Source organism: Oryzias latipes, chromosome 17 (genome assembly GCF_053564925.1).
Source record: "Oryzias latipes strain Hd-rR chromosome 17, Olatipes_Hd-rR_3.1".
NCBI lineage: Eukaryota > Metazoa > Chordata > Actinopteri > Beloniformes > Adrianichthyidae > Oryzias > Oryzias latipes.
Window position 1 is genome coordinate 30,128,078 of NC_136253.1, and position 15,657 is coordinate 30,143,734.

Here is a 15,657-nt window from a genome sequence, read left to right on the forward strand (position 1 = left end):
TTGGATTTTAGAGTTTCTATTTCATCTTAACAAGAAGCTGAAGGAGCTTAAATGCAGATTCGGGAGTCAAAGATAATTAACTAAAATTAACAAAATTGAATTACTGTGTGTGCATCTGTGTGTGTGCGTGTCTGTCTTGGGGTTTTCCACTTTAGCCTGCCAGTGTTTCTCCCATGCCTCTGACTGTTATTATGACCCGGAGGTGGAAAGGAGGGGAGCAAGTTTAGACACCTTCGGCAGGTACAGCGGAGGGGGAGTGTGCGTCGACTGCCAGGTATGAAATACTTCTCAAGTCTAAACTGATTCTATTGAGCAAAATTGTGTGTTTTTGTGGATGTAAGGGGCATCAAAATTCAACACGCTGTGTTTCTTTCTCATTAAAGCAGTCTTTGGAGACTGAAATTAGCTTCCATCTCCACATAAATTTAATTATTTTTACATTACATTTGAATTTTAATAAAAAATAATTTCAAAAAAATGTTTTTACCAAAGCAAAGTTCAATTGAGTGACATGTTAAGATTGGTTCTTCTGAAATGCCTGGATGAATCTTCCCAAAACATAAAGGAATGATAGAATAATTGAATGTTGCAGCTGTGGCGCTGAGGTGCAGTGGTCTGCCTCCGATGGAAATATCACAGGTTCAGCTCCCATGTTGACTGCCTATGTGTCTTTGAGCATCACCACATTGCTTGTTGACCTAAATGACGATAGAAAAATATGACACGTGTCAACAATTATTTTTTTTTTTAAAACAGTCTTAAATGATCTAAAACTGATGTAATGTTACATTACAAACATTTATAAAACAGAAAAAGCAAAATCTTCATCATATAAGCATTCTAATAGACAAGGATAATCTTCTTCAGTATAAAATAGCTGATATCATACATATGTGATTAGAAGTATGCATCTTTAAATACTAAATACAGTTAGTTTATTATTTTATAGGAGCATCTTTAGGGTGCGTTTGTCTGGGAGAATTTAGAGATTATAAAGCTGCATTCTGATTCTATAAATCAATATTTTTGTGGTTAGATGTAGGCCTTAGTTTAACAAAAATCATTTAGTGGTTTAAACTGATCCTCCCTCACAGTGTAAGATTGATTCACGAAATCCATGGATTGCCTTTAAAGTAATTTAAAGTTTTTTTCTTTTTTGGAAAGTTAAAAAACTTTAATGTAATTTCAGCTCAATTATTTACCATTTCAAATAGTCATTCAATAGTCATTTCATTTCCAAACCTTGAAGTTAAGTTAAATTAAACAGTTGAGCTGTATCAAAATGACAATTGAACCTGTAAACATGAACTGAATCGATTCATAAACCTGACAGTGATATCCAATCCTAGTTAAGCTGACCTCCCTCTGCCGTCACCACATTGTTTAAATCCCCACTTTTACGCCACTTTTTTAATTGTAGTTATTTTAGTTCTATACTAACATTGCATATAGCGCCACATAATATACATCCCAGCTGTGGAAACATTGGGATGGCAATCTGTCTGATCTTTATGGGTTTATGTGTGTCTTTTGTATGTTTTCTGTTATAAACGAGTCTGCAATAAAGTTTATTTATCTATTTACAACTTTGTCTGTTCTTTTAGCACAACACTGCTGGGGTGAACTGTGAAAGATGCGCTGAAGGTTTCTTTAGACCTTACGACGTACCCCCCGAGTCTCACACTGGGTGCATATGTGAGTCAAACTCTTGTCTTTGGTCTTTTGATCATGTGCAATATAAAACTACAACTTTTTCCTAATTTTTCTTTTTTGTAACTTTGCTTGAAAACATTTCAAATGTTGCCAAACTTCTGTGCTGTGAGTGATACTAGCAAATATTGATAGATTTGGTTTTATTTGTCTTAAACATAATACTTTTATTTAAATTTGTTTCTGGATATAGATAAAATAAAGGTTTTTGTTTGTGTAACAATTGTAGTATCAAAACAAGAAGCAGGATTCGCTTTGAGTCTGTAAAAGTGCTGTTGGATATTCTGACATCTCCTTTTCTCATCGCAGTTTGAAGGGTTTTATTAAACTTGAGAAACTGGAGAAGCATCTTGAATCTGTTGTTTTTACGCAGAATTTTTCGCTAAAAACATAATTGAAAATCATGTTAAAATAAAAATAACAAGCTTAAAAGAAAAGGATCCAGAAACAGGTTGGTGGCAACTTGGTTTAGAAACAGAAAATGTGACTGATATTCACAACTGCTAAAACATAAAGAATCCATGTAAAACAATGGGACAGGAAGTGAAATAAACACAATTAAAATCAAGAAAACTCAGAAATTAGGGTAAAACAAATAGAAGCTAAGAATATGATATTATTAATTAAAAAACCAAGAGGGTGGAAAAAAAAGTACAAAATACTGTTAGAAATATTGAAACAGAGACAGAGCATACATTTATTGGATTGTAAACAGTATAAAATGAAGGCTTTGGCTTGTTTGCTTTTCGAAACAGTCTTCAGCACTTTGCCGCAGACCACCCACTCATTCTTTGTTAGGGATAATGCATGATAGGCATTTCCGGAAAATGTTGTGTTTTGCCCTTTGGGTATTCCATAAATTGACTCTTACTTTGTTTTGTAATATTTGGCATAAGCATCTTACCACTAAGGTTTCATTGTTGTGTTGTATCAGTGAGACAAAAAGGGATCCAGCACAACGTTGTCACTGCCCCCAGAGCTTATATCATTACTTACTGTACTCGACAACTGTTTACATTATTTTAATGCTCCCTGGCTGTTTCTTGTGATATAAATAGCTGGCAGTTGTGTTCGGATGCTGTAAGGTAGTTAACAAGTAAAGGAATCCAAACATTCAGTTTAGCCACTCGTACAGCCTCTCACCCTTCCTACTAAGCCATAAAAATATGATTTTTTTCTTCTTTTTATAATCACTTTATTGCACACTTTTCACTAGCTTGTAGCTGCGATGACAGAACCGCCAGCGGCTGTGAAATGGGGTCTGGAAGATGTGTCTGCAGGCCGCAGTTTGCAGGAGAAAACTGCGACCGCTGTGCTGATGGATACTATCTCTACCCCCAGTGCATTTGTAAGTTGGTTTTATGTAAATCTTCGATATACGTTCTGTTCATTAACATCAGTGCATGCATCAAGGTTAGAATACTTTTGATTTAAGTAAAAAACATTATTAAGCAAATGTTTTGACCCTCCTGAGCTATAATGTTTCATACGATGAAGTGCAGTTTAACTGTCATTTATCAGTAAAAGATTTATGGCTACAGTTTAGCAAATTGTTTTCCTTAACTAGACTCAACATGTCAAACATTTGGGTATCAGAGGAGTCTTCCTCACAGTAGTTTGGGTTTAGGGTTACAGTGCTCGTTTCTTACAAACACATGATGATAGGGCTTTTTTTTTAAAGTTTTGTTATGAAAGTAGCACAAGCAGATAAAGAGGAAACACCTTGAATAGCAAGTCATGGCCACCACAATAAAAGTCAAAATAAAGTTATCGGTTGAAGCCTAAATGTTTAAATCTTGAGCTCTGCGAGGCAAATGTTTAAGATCAGGAGAAGCTAGGGGTGGATGAAGAGGACACAAACTACTCTTCGGTCTGTAAAAAACAAAACAAAAACTTGAAGCTTATTAAAGATCCATTATACAGTTTTCTCAATGTAGCCTACAAGCAGAAATGAATTATAGCAAACATGGATGCGACTCACACCACACATTTGAGCTGCATTTCTCACGTGGACGTGAAGAAGTCAGTTTTCCAAATCTTCAAATGAAGAGAAGCTCTTGTGAGTTTTATTAAGTAGATTTAATTTCTTTGGTAAACCCAGTCCCCTCCAAACATAATTAAAGTTTGAGGTTTTATGCAATGTCAGGTTTTTTATGACTGGAGGTTTTGATTTCATCCCCCTTTTGTGTAATCAGCATACCCAGTGCGCCTGACAACCACCGAGTCTCCTGCAGGTCCTATTGTGGGTAAGTAAAGGAAAAAAAAAACAATAAAAAAAACAATATATATATATATATATATTTATATGACAGAGTTTTAGGGCCAGTTCACAGTCGTAAATTTGTGAGAAAAATTCTCAAAACTTTGGTGTTTTTTCCTCATTAATCTATTACTTTTTTTCGCGTAAATTTACAAGTTTTTTCTCTCTAGTAAATTTACGACTTAAATCTCGTAAATCTGCAAGAAAAAAAGTAACATATTAACGAGGAAAAAACACCAAAATGTTTATTGGAGCCTAGCTTGAAGATGAAAGATGGGGAGCATTTTGTGAAGCTTTATTTCCAAATAGGTTTCAAAAACAAAGAAATTGTGAACCTTTTGACGACTCAAAATCCAATTATTGTCAGTGTAGACGGCTTTCTGGGTTCGGTGTCGGTAAAACGGTGTTTCATATGTATAGGTAGCTCAGAGACACGTTTGGGTGTTAAGGACCTCTCCTTTATTGTTCTTTTCATTCACATACCCTGAAGTCCATTTGTCTCATACGTCATGAAGCTGTCATGCGCAGAACACAAATGTGTAAGCAGTTACATACGCCCCCTCCTCATGATGAAATGTCTCGTTTCAACATAAAACAAACAAAGATGAATGAAAATAGTCTGTTATATTAGCATTCGAACGTTGAAAGTTCCAAAAAGTGCTGCTCCTCAGACGGAAGCATCACACAGTGTTAGAGATCTTGGTTTCATGGAGGTAGAAAGGATTGAAGTGGACAGCTGCAGGGACACCGATGTCTTCATCAACGGGCTGCAGATCCTGCAAGCCGCCCATTAATGAATAAAACATTAATAAATCGTAAATCAAACAAATGAGCTTCCAAACATTTTGAACCTTATTAATTCATCTTACCTGTTCAATTAAGTTTAGTCTGTCTGCTCTGCTGCTGCGTGGCATTCACTTGCTGCTCTGTATGCTCACTTCCACTTAATCTCGTAATTTGATTTATTTATTTACTTTTGGTGGCCCTAAAACTCAGTTGTATTGATTTAACCATAAACTACATGTTAAAATATTTTTTTCTGTGTTTAGAGCCTACTGCCTGTCCTTTAGGCTACTTCGACTCTCCCAACTGTCAGCGTAAGTGTGCGACATCATAACTGTTCTGCTCTTTTATTTAGAATTAATTTGACCCACCTAAAACTTGCAGTCAAGCGCCACATAAGGTTCCTTTAAATCTGACAATGTTTGCATTTGGTTCAACGTTAAGAACATGCAGGAGGTCCGTCGCCTAAAGGCTTAAAGCGTATGTGTGAGGTCATGTTTGAAGGCCTTTGAAAGCTGGTATTTGTTATGTTTGTGTTTGCTGGGATGGTTGGAATACTGGCTTAATGCATGCAGTTGTTCAGCATAGCAGCTCAATGGTCCACAACCATCTAATCCCCTGCTGGGGAATTAAGTGCTCCCTGATCTCTCATGATAGCAGTAGTTATTTGGAATGGTTCAGTAAGAACTGACCCATCTAATATTAGTTATGGCCCCCATTTCTAAATTCCCTTTTCTGGTTTTATACTTAGCTGGGAGAGCCTTTATTGGCAGCAAAGAATTTCCATCCAAAGTAGAGGTTAAGCTCTTTTTTTTTTTTTTAGAGAATGTAGATAAACAAAGTTTTTCTTGTAACAAGGTCAAATGTATTTTTTTTTTTTTTTTTGCTGTGAGCTTGTTAAGACAGATTTTCATCAGCAGCTCTCACAAAGCTGATTTGGCTGTTTTGAATCTGCTTAGTGGCCAAAAGAAGGCTGGGAGTCGCTCTGCTAACCGCTGGGCTTGTGCCAAGTCTGTTCACATACCAGCAGCAGTAGGTGAGGCCTGGCGTGATGTGGCTACCGGTCCAGTTGTGCCACTGTGTGCCACCATGTGAGAGTAGCTCAACTGCTGCAAATATTTGCTATCCTTTGCTGTCTGAAAGGCCCAAAAGAAGCAACATAACAGCTCCATGCTCTGCAGTGCTGCGACCTGAAAGTCTCCAGGGAAAGATGCACCTGTTTTGTTTTTGTTGCTGGAATAACAATCTTCTTTTTGTCTGTGTACAGCTTGCAGCTGTGATTACAGAGGGACGGTGTCTAGGGTCTGCGATGCTTCAGGGCGCTGTCTGTGCCGGGAGGGGGTGGACGGGGAGCGGTGTGACCGCTGCCGACGTGGATATTATTCTTTCCCAAACTGCCAGGGTGAGAAAAAAAAACTGTCTGTTGATATGCATATGAAAGAACCAAAAAGTGATGACTTTTATTATGAAAGGCAAAGCCACAAAACATTTAACAAAAAAGGAAGTAATCACAGAATGTGTTTGAATGTGGAAACATTGCTTTAGCCACATTAAATGTGTGTTTTTTAGCTTATTGTTTTAAATAAATCAAATAAATGCTTTTATATCATTTCTATTTGCGGTTCCTAATCATTGATCATTTGTGGATTATTTTGTTTTATATGCACTACTAAAAAATAGTATTTGTGGCGTTCATTTATGCTTTACAGTAAATGCATATACCAATGAAAATCCTATATTTAAAAAAGTTTTATGTTTTTTTTAAAACTATTTATTTGTTTTAAGATTGCATTTGTTTTCATTATATCTGTCAAATATTTAAAATCTATTATGATAAAAAAAATGTTTGAGTTTAGCTTTAAATATTCATTCCAATGAAAATTGTGTTTTTTGTGTTTTTAACATTTTGCTGATGATGGAGCGGTTGAGGTTGCTTTCCGCCAACAGCCTCACCCGCAACTCGGAGCCAGATTTCTAATGAACATCTCCCGCTCTGCAGAAAAACTATGTCCTAGAAAACGACCCCGATTTTTTATTTTGGCTAAAAACAGCAAAATCACAACTAAAAGGCAAATTAAAAGATGTTTGGAGAGGATCTCTAACTGTTTGAGGTCCTCTATTATTTAGTCCCCCACACCAACCAGAAGCATCAAAGTGTTCTGAGGACGGTCTTGAAACTACACGTCTTCTGATTCTTGGTTTCCCGCTTTAGTGTGCCGCTGTAACTGGGCTAGTGTGTCTGAAAGTCTGTGTGATCCAAGCGGCCGGTGCCTTTGCCTCCCAAATTTCACCGGCCTGGAGTGTGATGAGTGTGCTCCTGGTTTCTACGGATTTCCGGACTGCGCTGGTGAGTGGCTGTGATTTCTGCACCCGGGTGCAGCTTCTGTGTTCCTCTGTGTTCTTCTGTTCTTTGCTGTGGCCTCTTCTCATGACACTGGAGCATATAATCCTCACTCTCCCACAGAGTCCTGAAGTCCCACTATATCAAATAGACAAGTTTTCTTTCTTTTTTTAGTGCAATAAGTGGGCCACACAGAAAACTCAATTGTTGGCCTGCTTTGCCAAAAATGGGCATCTGGAACTCACGTAACCCTTGTGCTATCCTAGGCACTTAAACACCGGGAGTTGGGTCATCTAGACCTACTAAAGAGTGCGCTGAACCCTTTTTCTTCAATGATTTGTGAACCTCACTGGTGTCCATGGATTACATGAAATCTTCCCACCTTTATCCACCTTTGTCATGGTAATGAGAACACGTCAATGTAACGGTGGGGTCATCTAAGATAGCACAAGGGTCAAATAAATCACATTCCTAGTCACCCTAAAAGAAAAGATCCTGTCGTGGTTTTTCATTTTAGGTTTCATCAACTTAACTCATTTCTGTCTCCAGCCTGCCAGTGTTCACAAAAGGGCTCATACGACACCATTTGTAACCCCACATCGGGTCAGTGCCTCTGTCTCCCAGGTGTGGTGGGTCAGCAGTGTGACCAGTGTGCCTCTGGACTGAGTTTCCCTCAGTGCTCAGGTGAGATTGGTGGACAGATCTGCTGGACACTAAAGTTAAAGCTGATAAAGTGGATTTCTGTAGCACTTGTCAATAATTTTTTTAGGTTTTATTTAATAATATAAGTATTATTTGTCTTTGTTTCCTGTTTTATTTCATTTACCAGAAGCCATCCGTGGATGCAACATAGCAGGAACAGAAATCTCGGATCCCCAAATGGTAGATGAACTTAACTCTCCCGTTGCCTTGGCTACAGCTCGCTCAGCCCTTTTGTGGCCTTAGTTATAAAAATAGTTAACACTCAATATGGGTGAGGATTCACATGAGCTAACAGCCTTGCTGATAATGCAGCTGAACTTTGGCCAACTTATTTAACTGAAACAAGAACGTGCTTTTCCTGTGAAACGTGAAGGTAATTAAAAAAGAAATAAAAAACACTTGCTGGGTCTTTAAAGAGGAAGCAAGAATATCTCGATGAGGTGATTCTAATAATTTCATTAGGTCTACAGTCTTGCTAGAATCTGATTTATCTGATGGTCATTGTCTGCTGTTACAGGGCTCCTGCCGCTGCCTTCCAAACGTAGAGGGACCTCTTTGTGACAGGTGTAAACAGCTGTACTGGAACCTGGCAACGGACAACCCTCATGGATGCACAGGTTAGTGAGCAGGAATCAGTAAAAAACTTACAAGAGTGCAAACCAAACACAATTTAGTGCAAACCCAAGTGCTGAAGAAAGCAATATAAAGATTAAAAATACTGGAAAGGACAAAAACACAAACTCATTTCTGAAATAGACAAATTATTATTATCATTTATGTTTTTGATGTTGTTAAATATCAAGAAGTACAAGGATACTAAGCAAAGTTAATTATTTTCTTGATTATAATATTATGTATAGTGTGTAGTAGTACTGCCCTACCACAACTATGGTATTGAGGTATGAGGAAACGTCAACAAAATCACACCACAGCCACTACACATGCTACAAACCAAGCCATTAGAATAATTCACAAAGTGGGTTCATATGAACACACCAGCATTTTATAAATTCAAATTACTAAAGGTTAGGGATATAATAAAATATAATGCAATGCCAAGAATTCATAAAATGACTATAATAGCTACTTCCATGAAATACAAAAACGGTGTCTGGAAAAAGAAGGAGAAGATTTACTAAGAAAGAGAAAATGACATCAAACAACCTAGTAGTGTTAGGTTGTTTTTTTAACTTTCGGCGTATGCCACAGCCAATCAGCTTTCACTAAGTCGCACAGGTGGCGTGGTAGAGAATGACACAACCCCGTGTTTTATCCGGGCTGGGAATACGGCACAGGGGGGACCCAGACGTGGCCCCGCCCCTGTGGCTACATAGTTAGGCAGTATCGTGACGAGTCCCAGACTGGATGAAGCTCATCGCACCAACTTGTGTGAGAAAAAACAAAAAAGTTCTATGTTCTCTGTTTATTATCTAAAACTATAAGATATAAGATCATAAATAAAAAGATTTAAAATAAACAAACTGATTTTATTCGCTCTTCCTTTTTCTCTTCTAAATGTAAAGTTGCCTGAAATGCTCTGGAGAAGTACCAAAATTATTCTTGGCTCCATTTACTCTGAGAATATGTCAACAAATCCCTGTCAGCGGGGCCAGATCTGCTTTCTTGTCCCTCAGGGAAAACTGAAGAACAACGCGTTACTCAGCCCAAACTTCAAGTGTGACATTTCATTCCCTGACTCCACAATAATAATAAGAACTGCGTGCATCTTCAAAACAGCACCCTTCTTCTTTGTCCTTTATCCTATTCATCTGAAAACATTAATATGAGAATAAAAAGGCTTGGGATAGGACTCCAGGCTTTCCCCGGGTAACAATGTTATGTTACAGTCGTCTTCTAAAGCAAGAATGTTATCGCTGCCACGCTTACTGAGTACAGAAGAGGGGGAACAAGCGCTTTTAATATGTCAAGAATGCCTCTGGGCTAGTGTGGCCAGACATACAGAGATTTTTTTTCCTCTTTTGAGTGTGTACTAAGCTGTGGCTACAGGACCCTTTTTGTCTTTGATGTGCAGAACCCCTGTAATCAGAGTCTATTCACTGCAGATCCCGTGTTACGTTTCTATAACCCCTCGATGTGTTTTTCTCATACCAGAGTGTCATTGCGATCTGAAAGGGACGCTGAGCGGTGTTGGGGAATGTGAACAGGTATTTTCCGTTTGCATTCTTGTTGATTTTACTCATCGCTGGGAATCACTGCACTTTTTTGAAATTTTATTATTATTATTCTTGTTTTGTCAGCCCGTTTGTAACATTGCTCTTTCTGTGTTTGAGCAGAAAAGCGGGCAGTGCCATTGCAAGCCTCATGTGTGCGGCCATGCCTGTGACTCCTGCAAGGAAGGATACTTCCTGATGCAGAAGAAAGATTATTTTGGATGTGAAAGTAAGAGGTTTTTATTTGATATACAATAAATATGCTAATTAAACAAAATGCTGGAAAAATGGCAAAAATTGCTTTTCTTTTTTAGACTTTAAGAGACATCAAGCATTGTGCCTTAGTTAGGAGAAAAATAAATGCGTGAAACTTCTCATTGCAACGCCTGCACAATGTCAATAAGATATCTGAATCACCCACTGAACCAGTCTAAAAACAAGTTTTTCTGCTACAGAATCCTCAAAAAATTATGGCTTCAAATACTAAAAAAAGGCTTCAAATACTATAAAAGTGCAGATAAACGAAGGTCATGTAAAAGTGACAGGTGAAATTCACTGTTTGGCTAAACCGAGCTGTGACCAGGCACTGAGAAATGATGCATATAGGAGGAAAAACCTTGTGAATGAAACATCAGCGAGGATCTGACATGGAACAAAGAAAACACTGGGCTGCAAATGCACTGATGACAAGATGCAGCTGTGGCACAGTATCTGTAAACGCAGGTGTGAACATTGGCAGGAAGCAAAGCAGAACAGAAAGAATAAGGATGATTTTTTGCCAAGGAAGACAGGGAAATCTAACAGGACATGAAAAGAGTAGTGAACAGGAAATTTCATCCTATGGACTTCAAACGTTGACCTGGAAAGCAGTCCTGTCGTCCATGTACATCAACTATGAAAACAGTCTGTCATCCGACAGCTGCTCAGGGTTTTAGTGGAAGCTCATAAATTCTGTGACTGTGTTAGACCTGCACAAATAGGCGGTAGTGGTGGTTAAATACCAGCTTTATATGTTTCACAAGCACCAACCAATATGTAATAAACCTGTCAGCACAAAACCTGAAATAATTCCTCTTAAATTTGACAAATTCTTGATTTTTAGCCATTATGATAGTAATATTAATAACAGAATATCAAAATCTAGTTGGATTTTAGACAATTGATTGTAAAATAAGTAATTTAAACATGTAAATAGTTACACTTTTTAAATACTAAAAAACATCTTTATTTTTTAATTGAAAACTGGAAAGGCTTGGCTAATTCGTTACAGAAGACCATTTTTTTTTTTAAATGCAAACACTGATGTTATTTTTTTCTTCTTTTTAAATTTCTTCATCAATTACATTTAGTCTTTTTGTTGTTTTTTGGACTAATTTCACTGCCCTGTCCCTTTTTATTTGTATTTTTTTAACTAAAAGTAAAAGTAATTTATTTGGGTTTTTATTATTTTTCTTTCTTTAAACCTTTAAAATCAGATTTTGTTTCCCCCCCCCTCATTAAATAATCCAGCTCAGGTGGGGCATTTCATTGTTATAAAATCTAAATAAAGCTTGCTAAAGTTTTGAATACATGTATAATATATGGCACATTTAAAAAAAGGGTTTTATAAGAGTGGTTAAAATTTGCCAGCATTATAGTTAAGTTTTTGGCTTTTTGTTTAAACACAATCCAGCATCTGGACTGAAGTCTGTTTGTGACATTTTGCTCATCAATGGGGCTTCTTGAACGAAGAACACAGATAAATGTTTAAACTTGATATTCATTTCCTCCTTCTTACTGTCATAGCTTGTCAGTGTGATGTAGGCGGTGCCATCGGCATGGGGTGTGATCAGATTTCAGGACAATGTCAGTGTCGGGCGAATATAATTGGCCGTACATGCTCAGAGTAAGAAACTCTTATATTTACTTAGATTAAATAACAGTGTGCGATCATTGAATTAAATCTTCTTTCCTGCTCAGACCAGCACCCAGCTTTTACTTCCCTACTTTGCACCAGCTGAAGTTTGAGATAGAGGATGGCACGACGCCCAATGCCAGGCCAGTACGCTTTGGTTATGACCCTAAAGAATTCCCAGATTTCAGCTGGAGGGGTTATGCTATCATGTCTCCAGCGCAGGTTTGTCTATTTACCTTTGTTTTACTGTAAATGTTCCAAAAATGTATTGTGCAAATCACTTGCAGCTGCCCTGTGGTTTTCTTTCTTAGCCCGTTCTGATGCCAGCTTGAATCTCGTGCTTTTTACAATAAAATCTCCTCACAGCACACGGCCTCCTGTGACTTTGCTGCTGAAATGGGAATGTGGACACCAGCTCTCTTAGAACTAACACTCTCTGTCTTCAGCCAGAGGTGATCCTAATGCTTAGCCTTGGCTTTGCTGGACCTTTCCATATTGTAATGCGTTACTCCACCCCCCAAAGCAAGGGGCGAGCACGAGTGAGAGCATGGATCTTGGTGGTGGACCAAGCTGACTTTCATGCTCACTGTGACTGTAAGTGACGGGTCTGCTCTGCTTCTGCCGTATTTCCCTTTCTTCACCCTGGTTGCTTTCAAGAAATTAACACCCCCCTTCCCTTTTCAGTTTCATGCTCACCTGGTAATTTTCCCGTTTTAACATCATGTTGTCATTGTCTACTCCAGCTTGTACCATAGCAGTCAGTCGGTTTGTAACTTTCATCCCCTGCAGAGTGAAGTCAGAGTAACAGTGCATGTTGATCCCAAAGATGGAAGGCAGAACTTATTCCGAGTGGTTCTGCAGTTCATTAACCCCAGCAGCATCAGTGTGTCTGGTAGCATCAAGGCTACACATAGCAGAGGCATTTCAGGTGAGGCTGCCTCTGATGGTCACTTCGTCATCGAGCTGTCTGATCTAACCCATCATTCAGGAATATTCATCCCTACATTGGTAGATGACAGATCTTCACACTGACTTGGTCTTCATGCAAATGTCTGACATTACAATCATCTGCTCTTGTGGCTCTGCAGGGACAGATCAAATGAAGGAAATAGTATTTCCTCCAAGCTCCTCTCCGTCTTTCCTAACGGTCCCTGGAGAAGGTTTTGCTGAGCCCTTTGCACTGAATCCTGGGAATTGGATTATTCACATAAAGGCCGAGGGTGTTCTCTTGGTAAGTTTTAAAAAAACCTTGTTTTTAACATGTTCTTGTGGCATTTTGTGATGATAGAGGACATTTATCAAGAAAATAAAAGCTTTTAATTGCATTTCTGAGTATTTCTTTATTTATTTAACAGTTTTGAATCAGAAGCAGACAAAAAAAAGAAATGCAGTTTGAATAAGATTCTATTTGTGATGTAGAAAATACACTGGGTGAGCCACAAGCTCCCTGCTCTGCTCTGATGCATCCATCCTCTTGCAGACAAATAAATCCATGAGCTTTTTTGTTTTTCTCGTCCGAGCTGGCATCTGGCTTAAAACTGGAACGGCTGGACAGCTCTAATATTGCTCGTCATTTTTGTTGCACCGGTAATGTTAGTTTTGTTGCACCGGTAATGTTAGTTTGGGGGTGTAAGCTAGCTGGAGAGCGTGCAAAAAGAGGGTATGGGGTTTTGCTCTGCGCCATTGGTCCAGCCCACAACTCAGAGGCAAATTTCGATTGAACTACTTCCGCTCTACAGAAACGATGTTTTGGCTAAAAGCAACATAGCGGTAATCATAATTAAAAAACCAGCGGGAACGATTTAAAAACAGATTAAAAGGTCATTGGAGTGAGTCTTTAATTCTATGTGCACAAGTTTGTGTTTTTTATGAAAAAGTGTGACCTTTTGCATTTCCAGGACTATCTCGTGCTTCTGCCCCGGGAATATTATGAGGCATCTCTGCTGCAAGCAAAGATCACCCAACCCTGCTCTTACCTTCCCACCGCAGACACAACAGCAAAGTAAAGCTTTCTCTTCTAGTCACCGTCACTTACTTTTTGCGTTTTTATCCTGACTTTTTTGTTTGTGTGTGTGTGCTTTGTAGCTGTTTACTATACAAGCACATAGCCATGGATGCCTTCAGCTCTGTGTTAGGGACTCAGGGAAGACTTACTACCCGGAGAGGACGGAGGAAGAGGAGGCAAGCTCGTGTTCATCGTCCCACCTCAGATCACCCTGAAATGGCGGTCCTCAATGGCAGACAGGTAGATGAGTTTGAAATGAATATCTGAAATTCTTGCTTCTAGAAAGGCCTGATTATAAGGGGCACTCTTTGTGTCTTGTAGTCTCTGCTGGAACTCATTCTGCGAGTTCCTCACCCAGGATCATATGTCCTTGTTCTGGAATATGCCAGCGAGGTGGAAACCATCCAAACCGTCAACATTCTCATAAGTGATCTGCCTGGCGGTCCGATCGTGGCGAGAGTGAATATTTATACGTGTGCCTTCAGGTTAGTCTTGTCATACTAATCCGGGGATTTACTGATCTTTGTAGTTTGTGAAAATGAAGAGAAAACTTAGAAGTTTATGTTTTTTCAAAGGTTTTCATTCTAAATGTTTGCAGCACTTTGTGCCGGAGTGCGGCAGTGGACAGCAAAAACCAAGTGGCAAGACTGGAACTGGTTCACAGGACAGAGATTCTTCTGCAGACGTCCACTACATCATTCCTGCTGGTGCAGAAATGATCTTTATTGAAAAAATCAGTTTCTGTTTAAACATCTGCTGTAAATAGTGAACAGTAAAATCAATGTGAACTAAACTTCATCTGTATGTGTGTGTAGTATAAATTATATGCAGTACCTGCAGAGGAGTTCTCCACTGAGTACATCAAGCCAAAGGAACTTTGTGTCTCCACTCATGGACGCTTCACTGAAGATAGGTGAGTACGAAGATTTTGTTTTCATTACCCCCTTGTGCTATCTTAGATGACCCCACCCTTACATTGACGTGTTCTCCCTACCATGACAAAGGTGGATAAAGGTGGAAGGATTTCATGTAATCCATGGACCCCAGTGAAGATCACAAATCATTGAAGAAAAAAGGTTCAGTGCACTGTCTAGTGGGTCTAGATGACCCAACTCCCAATGTTAAAGTGCCTAGGATAGCACAAGGGTTAAAGATCCTATATTTTGTGAAAATTGGGGCACTTTTAAATAAAAATAAATCTAAAAAAAAATAGAGATGGGCAATTGGAGACAGGGCTGTTAAAGAATAAGGGAAGACTGAAAGCCCAACTTTTTTCAGGAAGTTGGACTTTAAAGGAAGAAACTCAAAAACCAACTTTTCAATGATTTATTCTAAAGAAATGTGTTTTTTTTAGTGTCTAAAGATTTAGGGGATTTGTGGACTTTTTGGATGCTCATAATCTTTGACACCTCAGGCAGCACTGCATAAGAAACCGTCACCCCTCCTGGATGTGCAGTCACAGGAAAATGATTCCTGACAGCCTCTTAGGTCTAAGGTTTTAACGTGTCAGGACATATTAGGAATTAAAAAATCTGGCGTAAAGAGGTCTGCTGGTGATTAGATTGAATTTTCGTACTGAAGAGGAGACCACTTATGTCAGACCAGGATTTGATAAACTTAATACCATTTGCATGCTCAAGCAAGAACTCAATTCAGCTCGAATGAGACTCTATTAATAAAGTTGATGAGCACCATAAACACAAACTGTTTGGACATAACTTGACAGTTTGTGGCTTTATCTAAATCAATGTACTTGGAAAATTCAAAATTTATGCCCCATTTGACTGTTTA

At 38.6% G+C, this 15,657-nt stretch overlaps 1 protein-coding gene across 3 annotated transcripts in view; it reads left to right on the forward strand.

The window, feature by feature from the left end:
• LOC101163522 (laminin subunit alpha-3) overlaps nucleotides 1-15,657 on the forward strand; it is a 59,104-nt gene that overhangs the window by 18,448 nt on the left and 24,999 nt on the right. For 2 of the 3 annotated variants that reach the window (XM_078935241.1, XM_078935243.1), the window contains exons 8-28: nucleotides 156-274; nucleotides 1,605-1,695; nucleotides 2,927-3,058; nucleotides 3,906-3,956; nucleotides 5,020-5,067; nucleotides 6,021-6,155; nucleotides 6,966-7,100; nucleotides 7,644-7,778; nucleotides 7,924-7,976; nucleotides 8,314-8,413; nucleotides 9,909-9,961; nucleotides 10,091-10,196; nucleotides 11,753-11,852; nucleotides 11,927-12,083; nucleotides 12,651-12,789; nucleotides 12,950-13,092; nucleotides 13,760-13,863; nucleotides 13,947-14,106; nucleotides 14,188-14,351; nucleotides 14,465-14,573; nucleotides 14,682-14,779. In XM_078935241.1, coding sequence (XP_078791367.1) covers nucleotides 156-274; nucleotides 1,605-1,695; nucleotides 2,927-3,058; nucleotides 3,906-3,956; nucleotides 5,020-5,067; nucleotides 6,021-6,155; nucleotides 6,966-7,100; nucleotides 7,644-7,778; nucleotides 7,924-7,976; nucleotides 8,314-8,413; nucleotides 9,909-9,961; nucleotides 10,091-10,196; nucleotides 11,753-11,852; nucleotides 11,927-12,083; nucleotides 12,651-12,789; nucleotides 12,950-13,092; nucleotides 13,760-13,863; nucleotides 13,947-14,106; nucleotides 14,188-14,351; nucleotides 14,465-14,573; nucleotides 14,682-14,779 — 2,332 coding nt within the window. The remainder of the gene's footprint in view (nucleotides 1-155; nucleotides 275-1,604; nucleotides 1,696-2,926; nucleotides 3,059-3,905; nucleotides 3,957-5,019; nucleotides 5,068-6,020; nucleotides 6,156-6,965; nucleotides 7,101-7,643; nucleotides 7,779-7,923; nucleotides 7,977-8,313; nucleotides 8,414-9,908; nucleotides 9,962-10,090; nucleotides 10,197-11,752; nucleotides 11,853-11,926; nucleotides 12,084-12,650; nucleotides 12,790-12,949; nucleotides 13,093-13,759; nucleotides 13,864-13,946; nucleotides 14,107-14,187; nucleotides 14,352-14,464; nucleotides 14,574-14,681; nucleotides 14,780-15,657) is intronic. The other variant, XM_078935242.1, reaches the window with a different exon arrangement.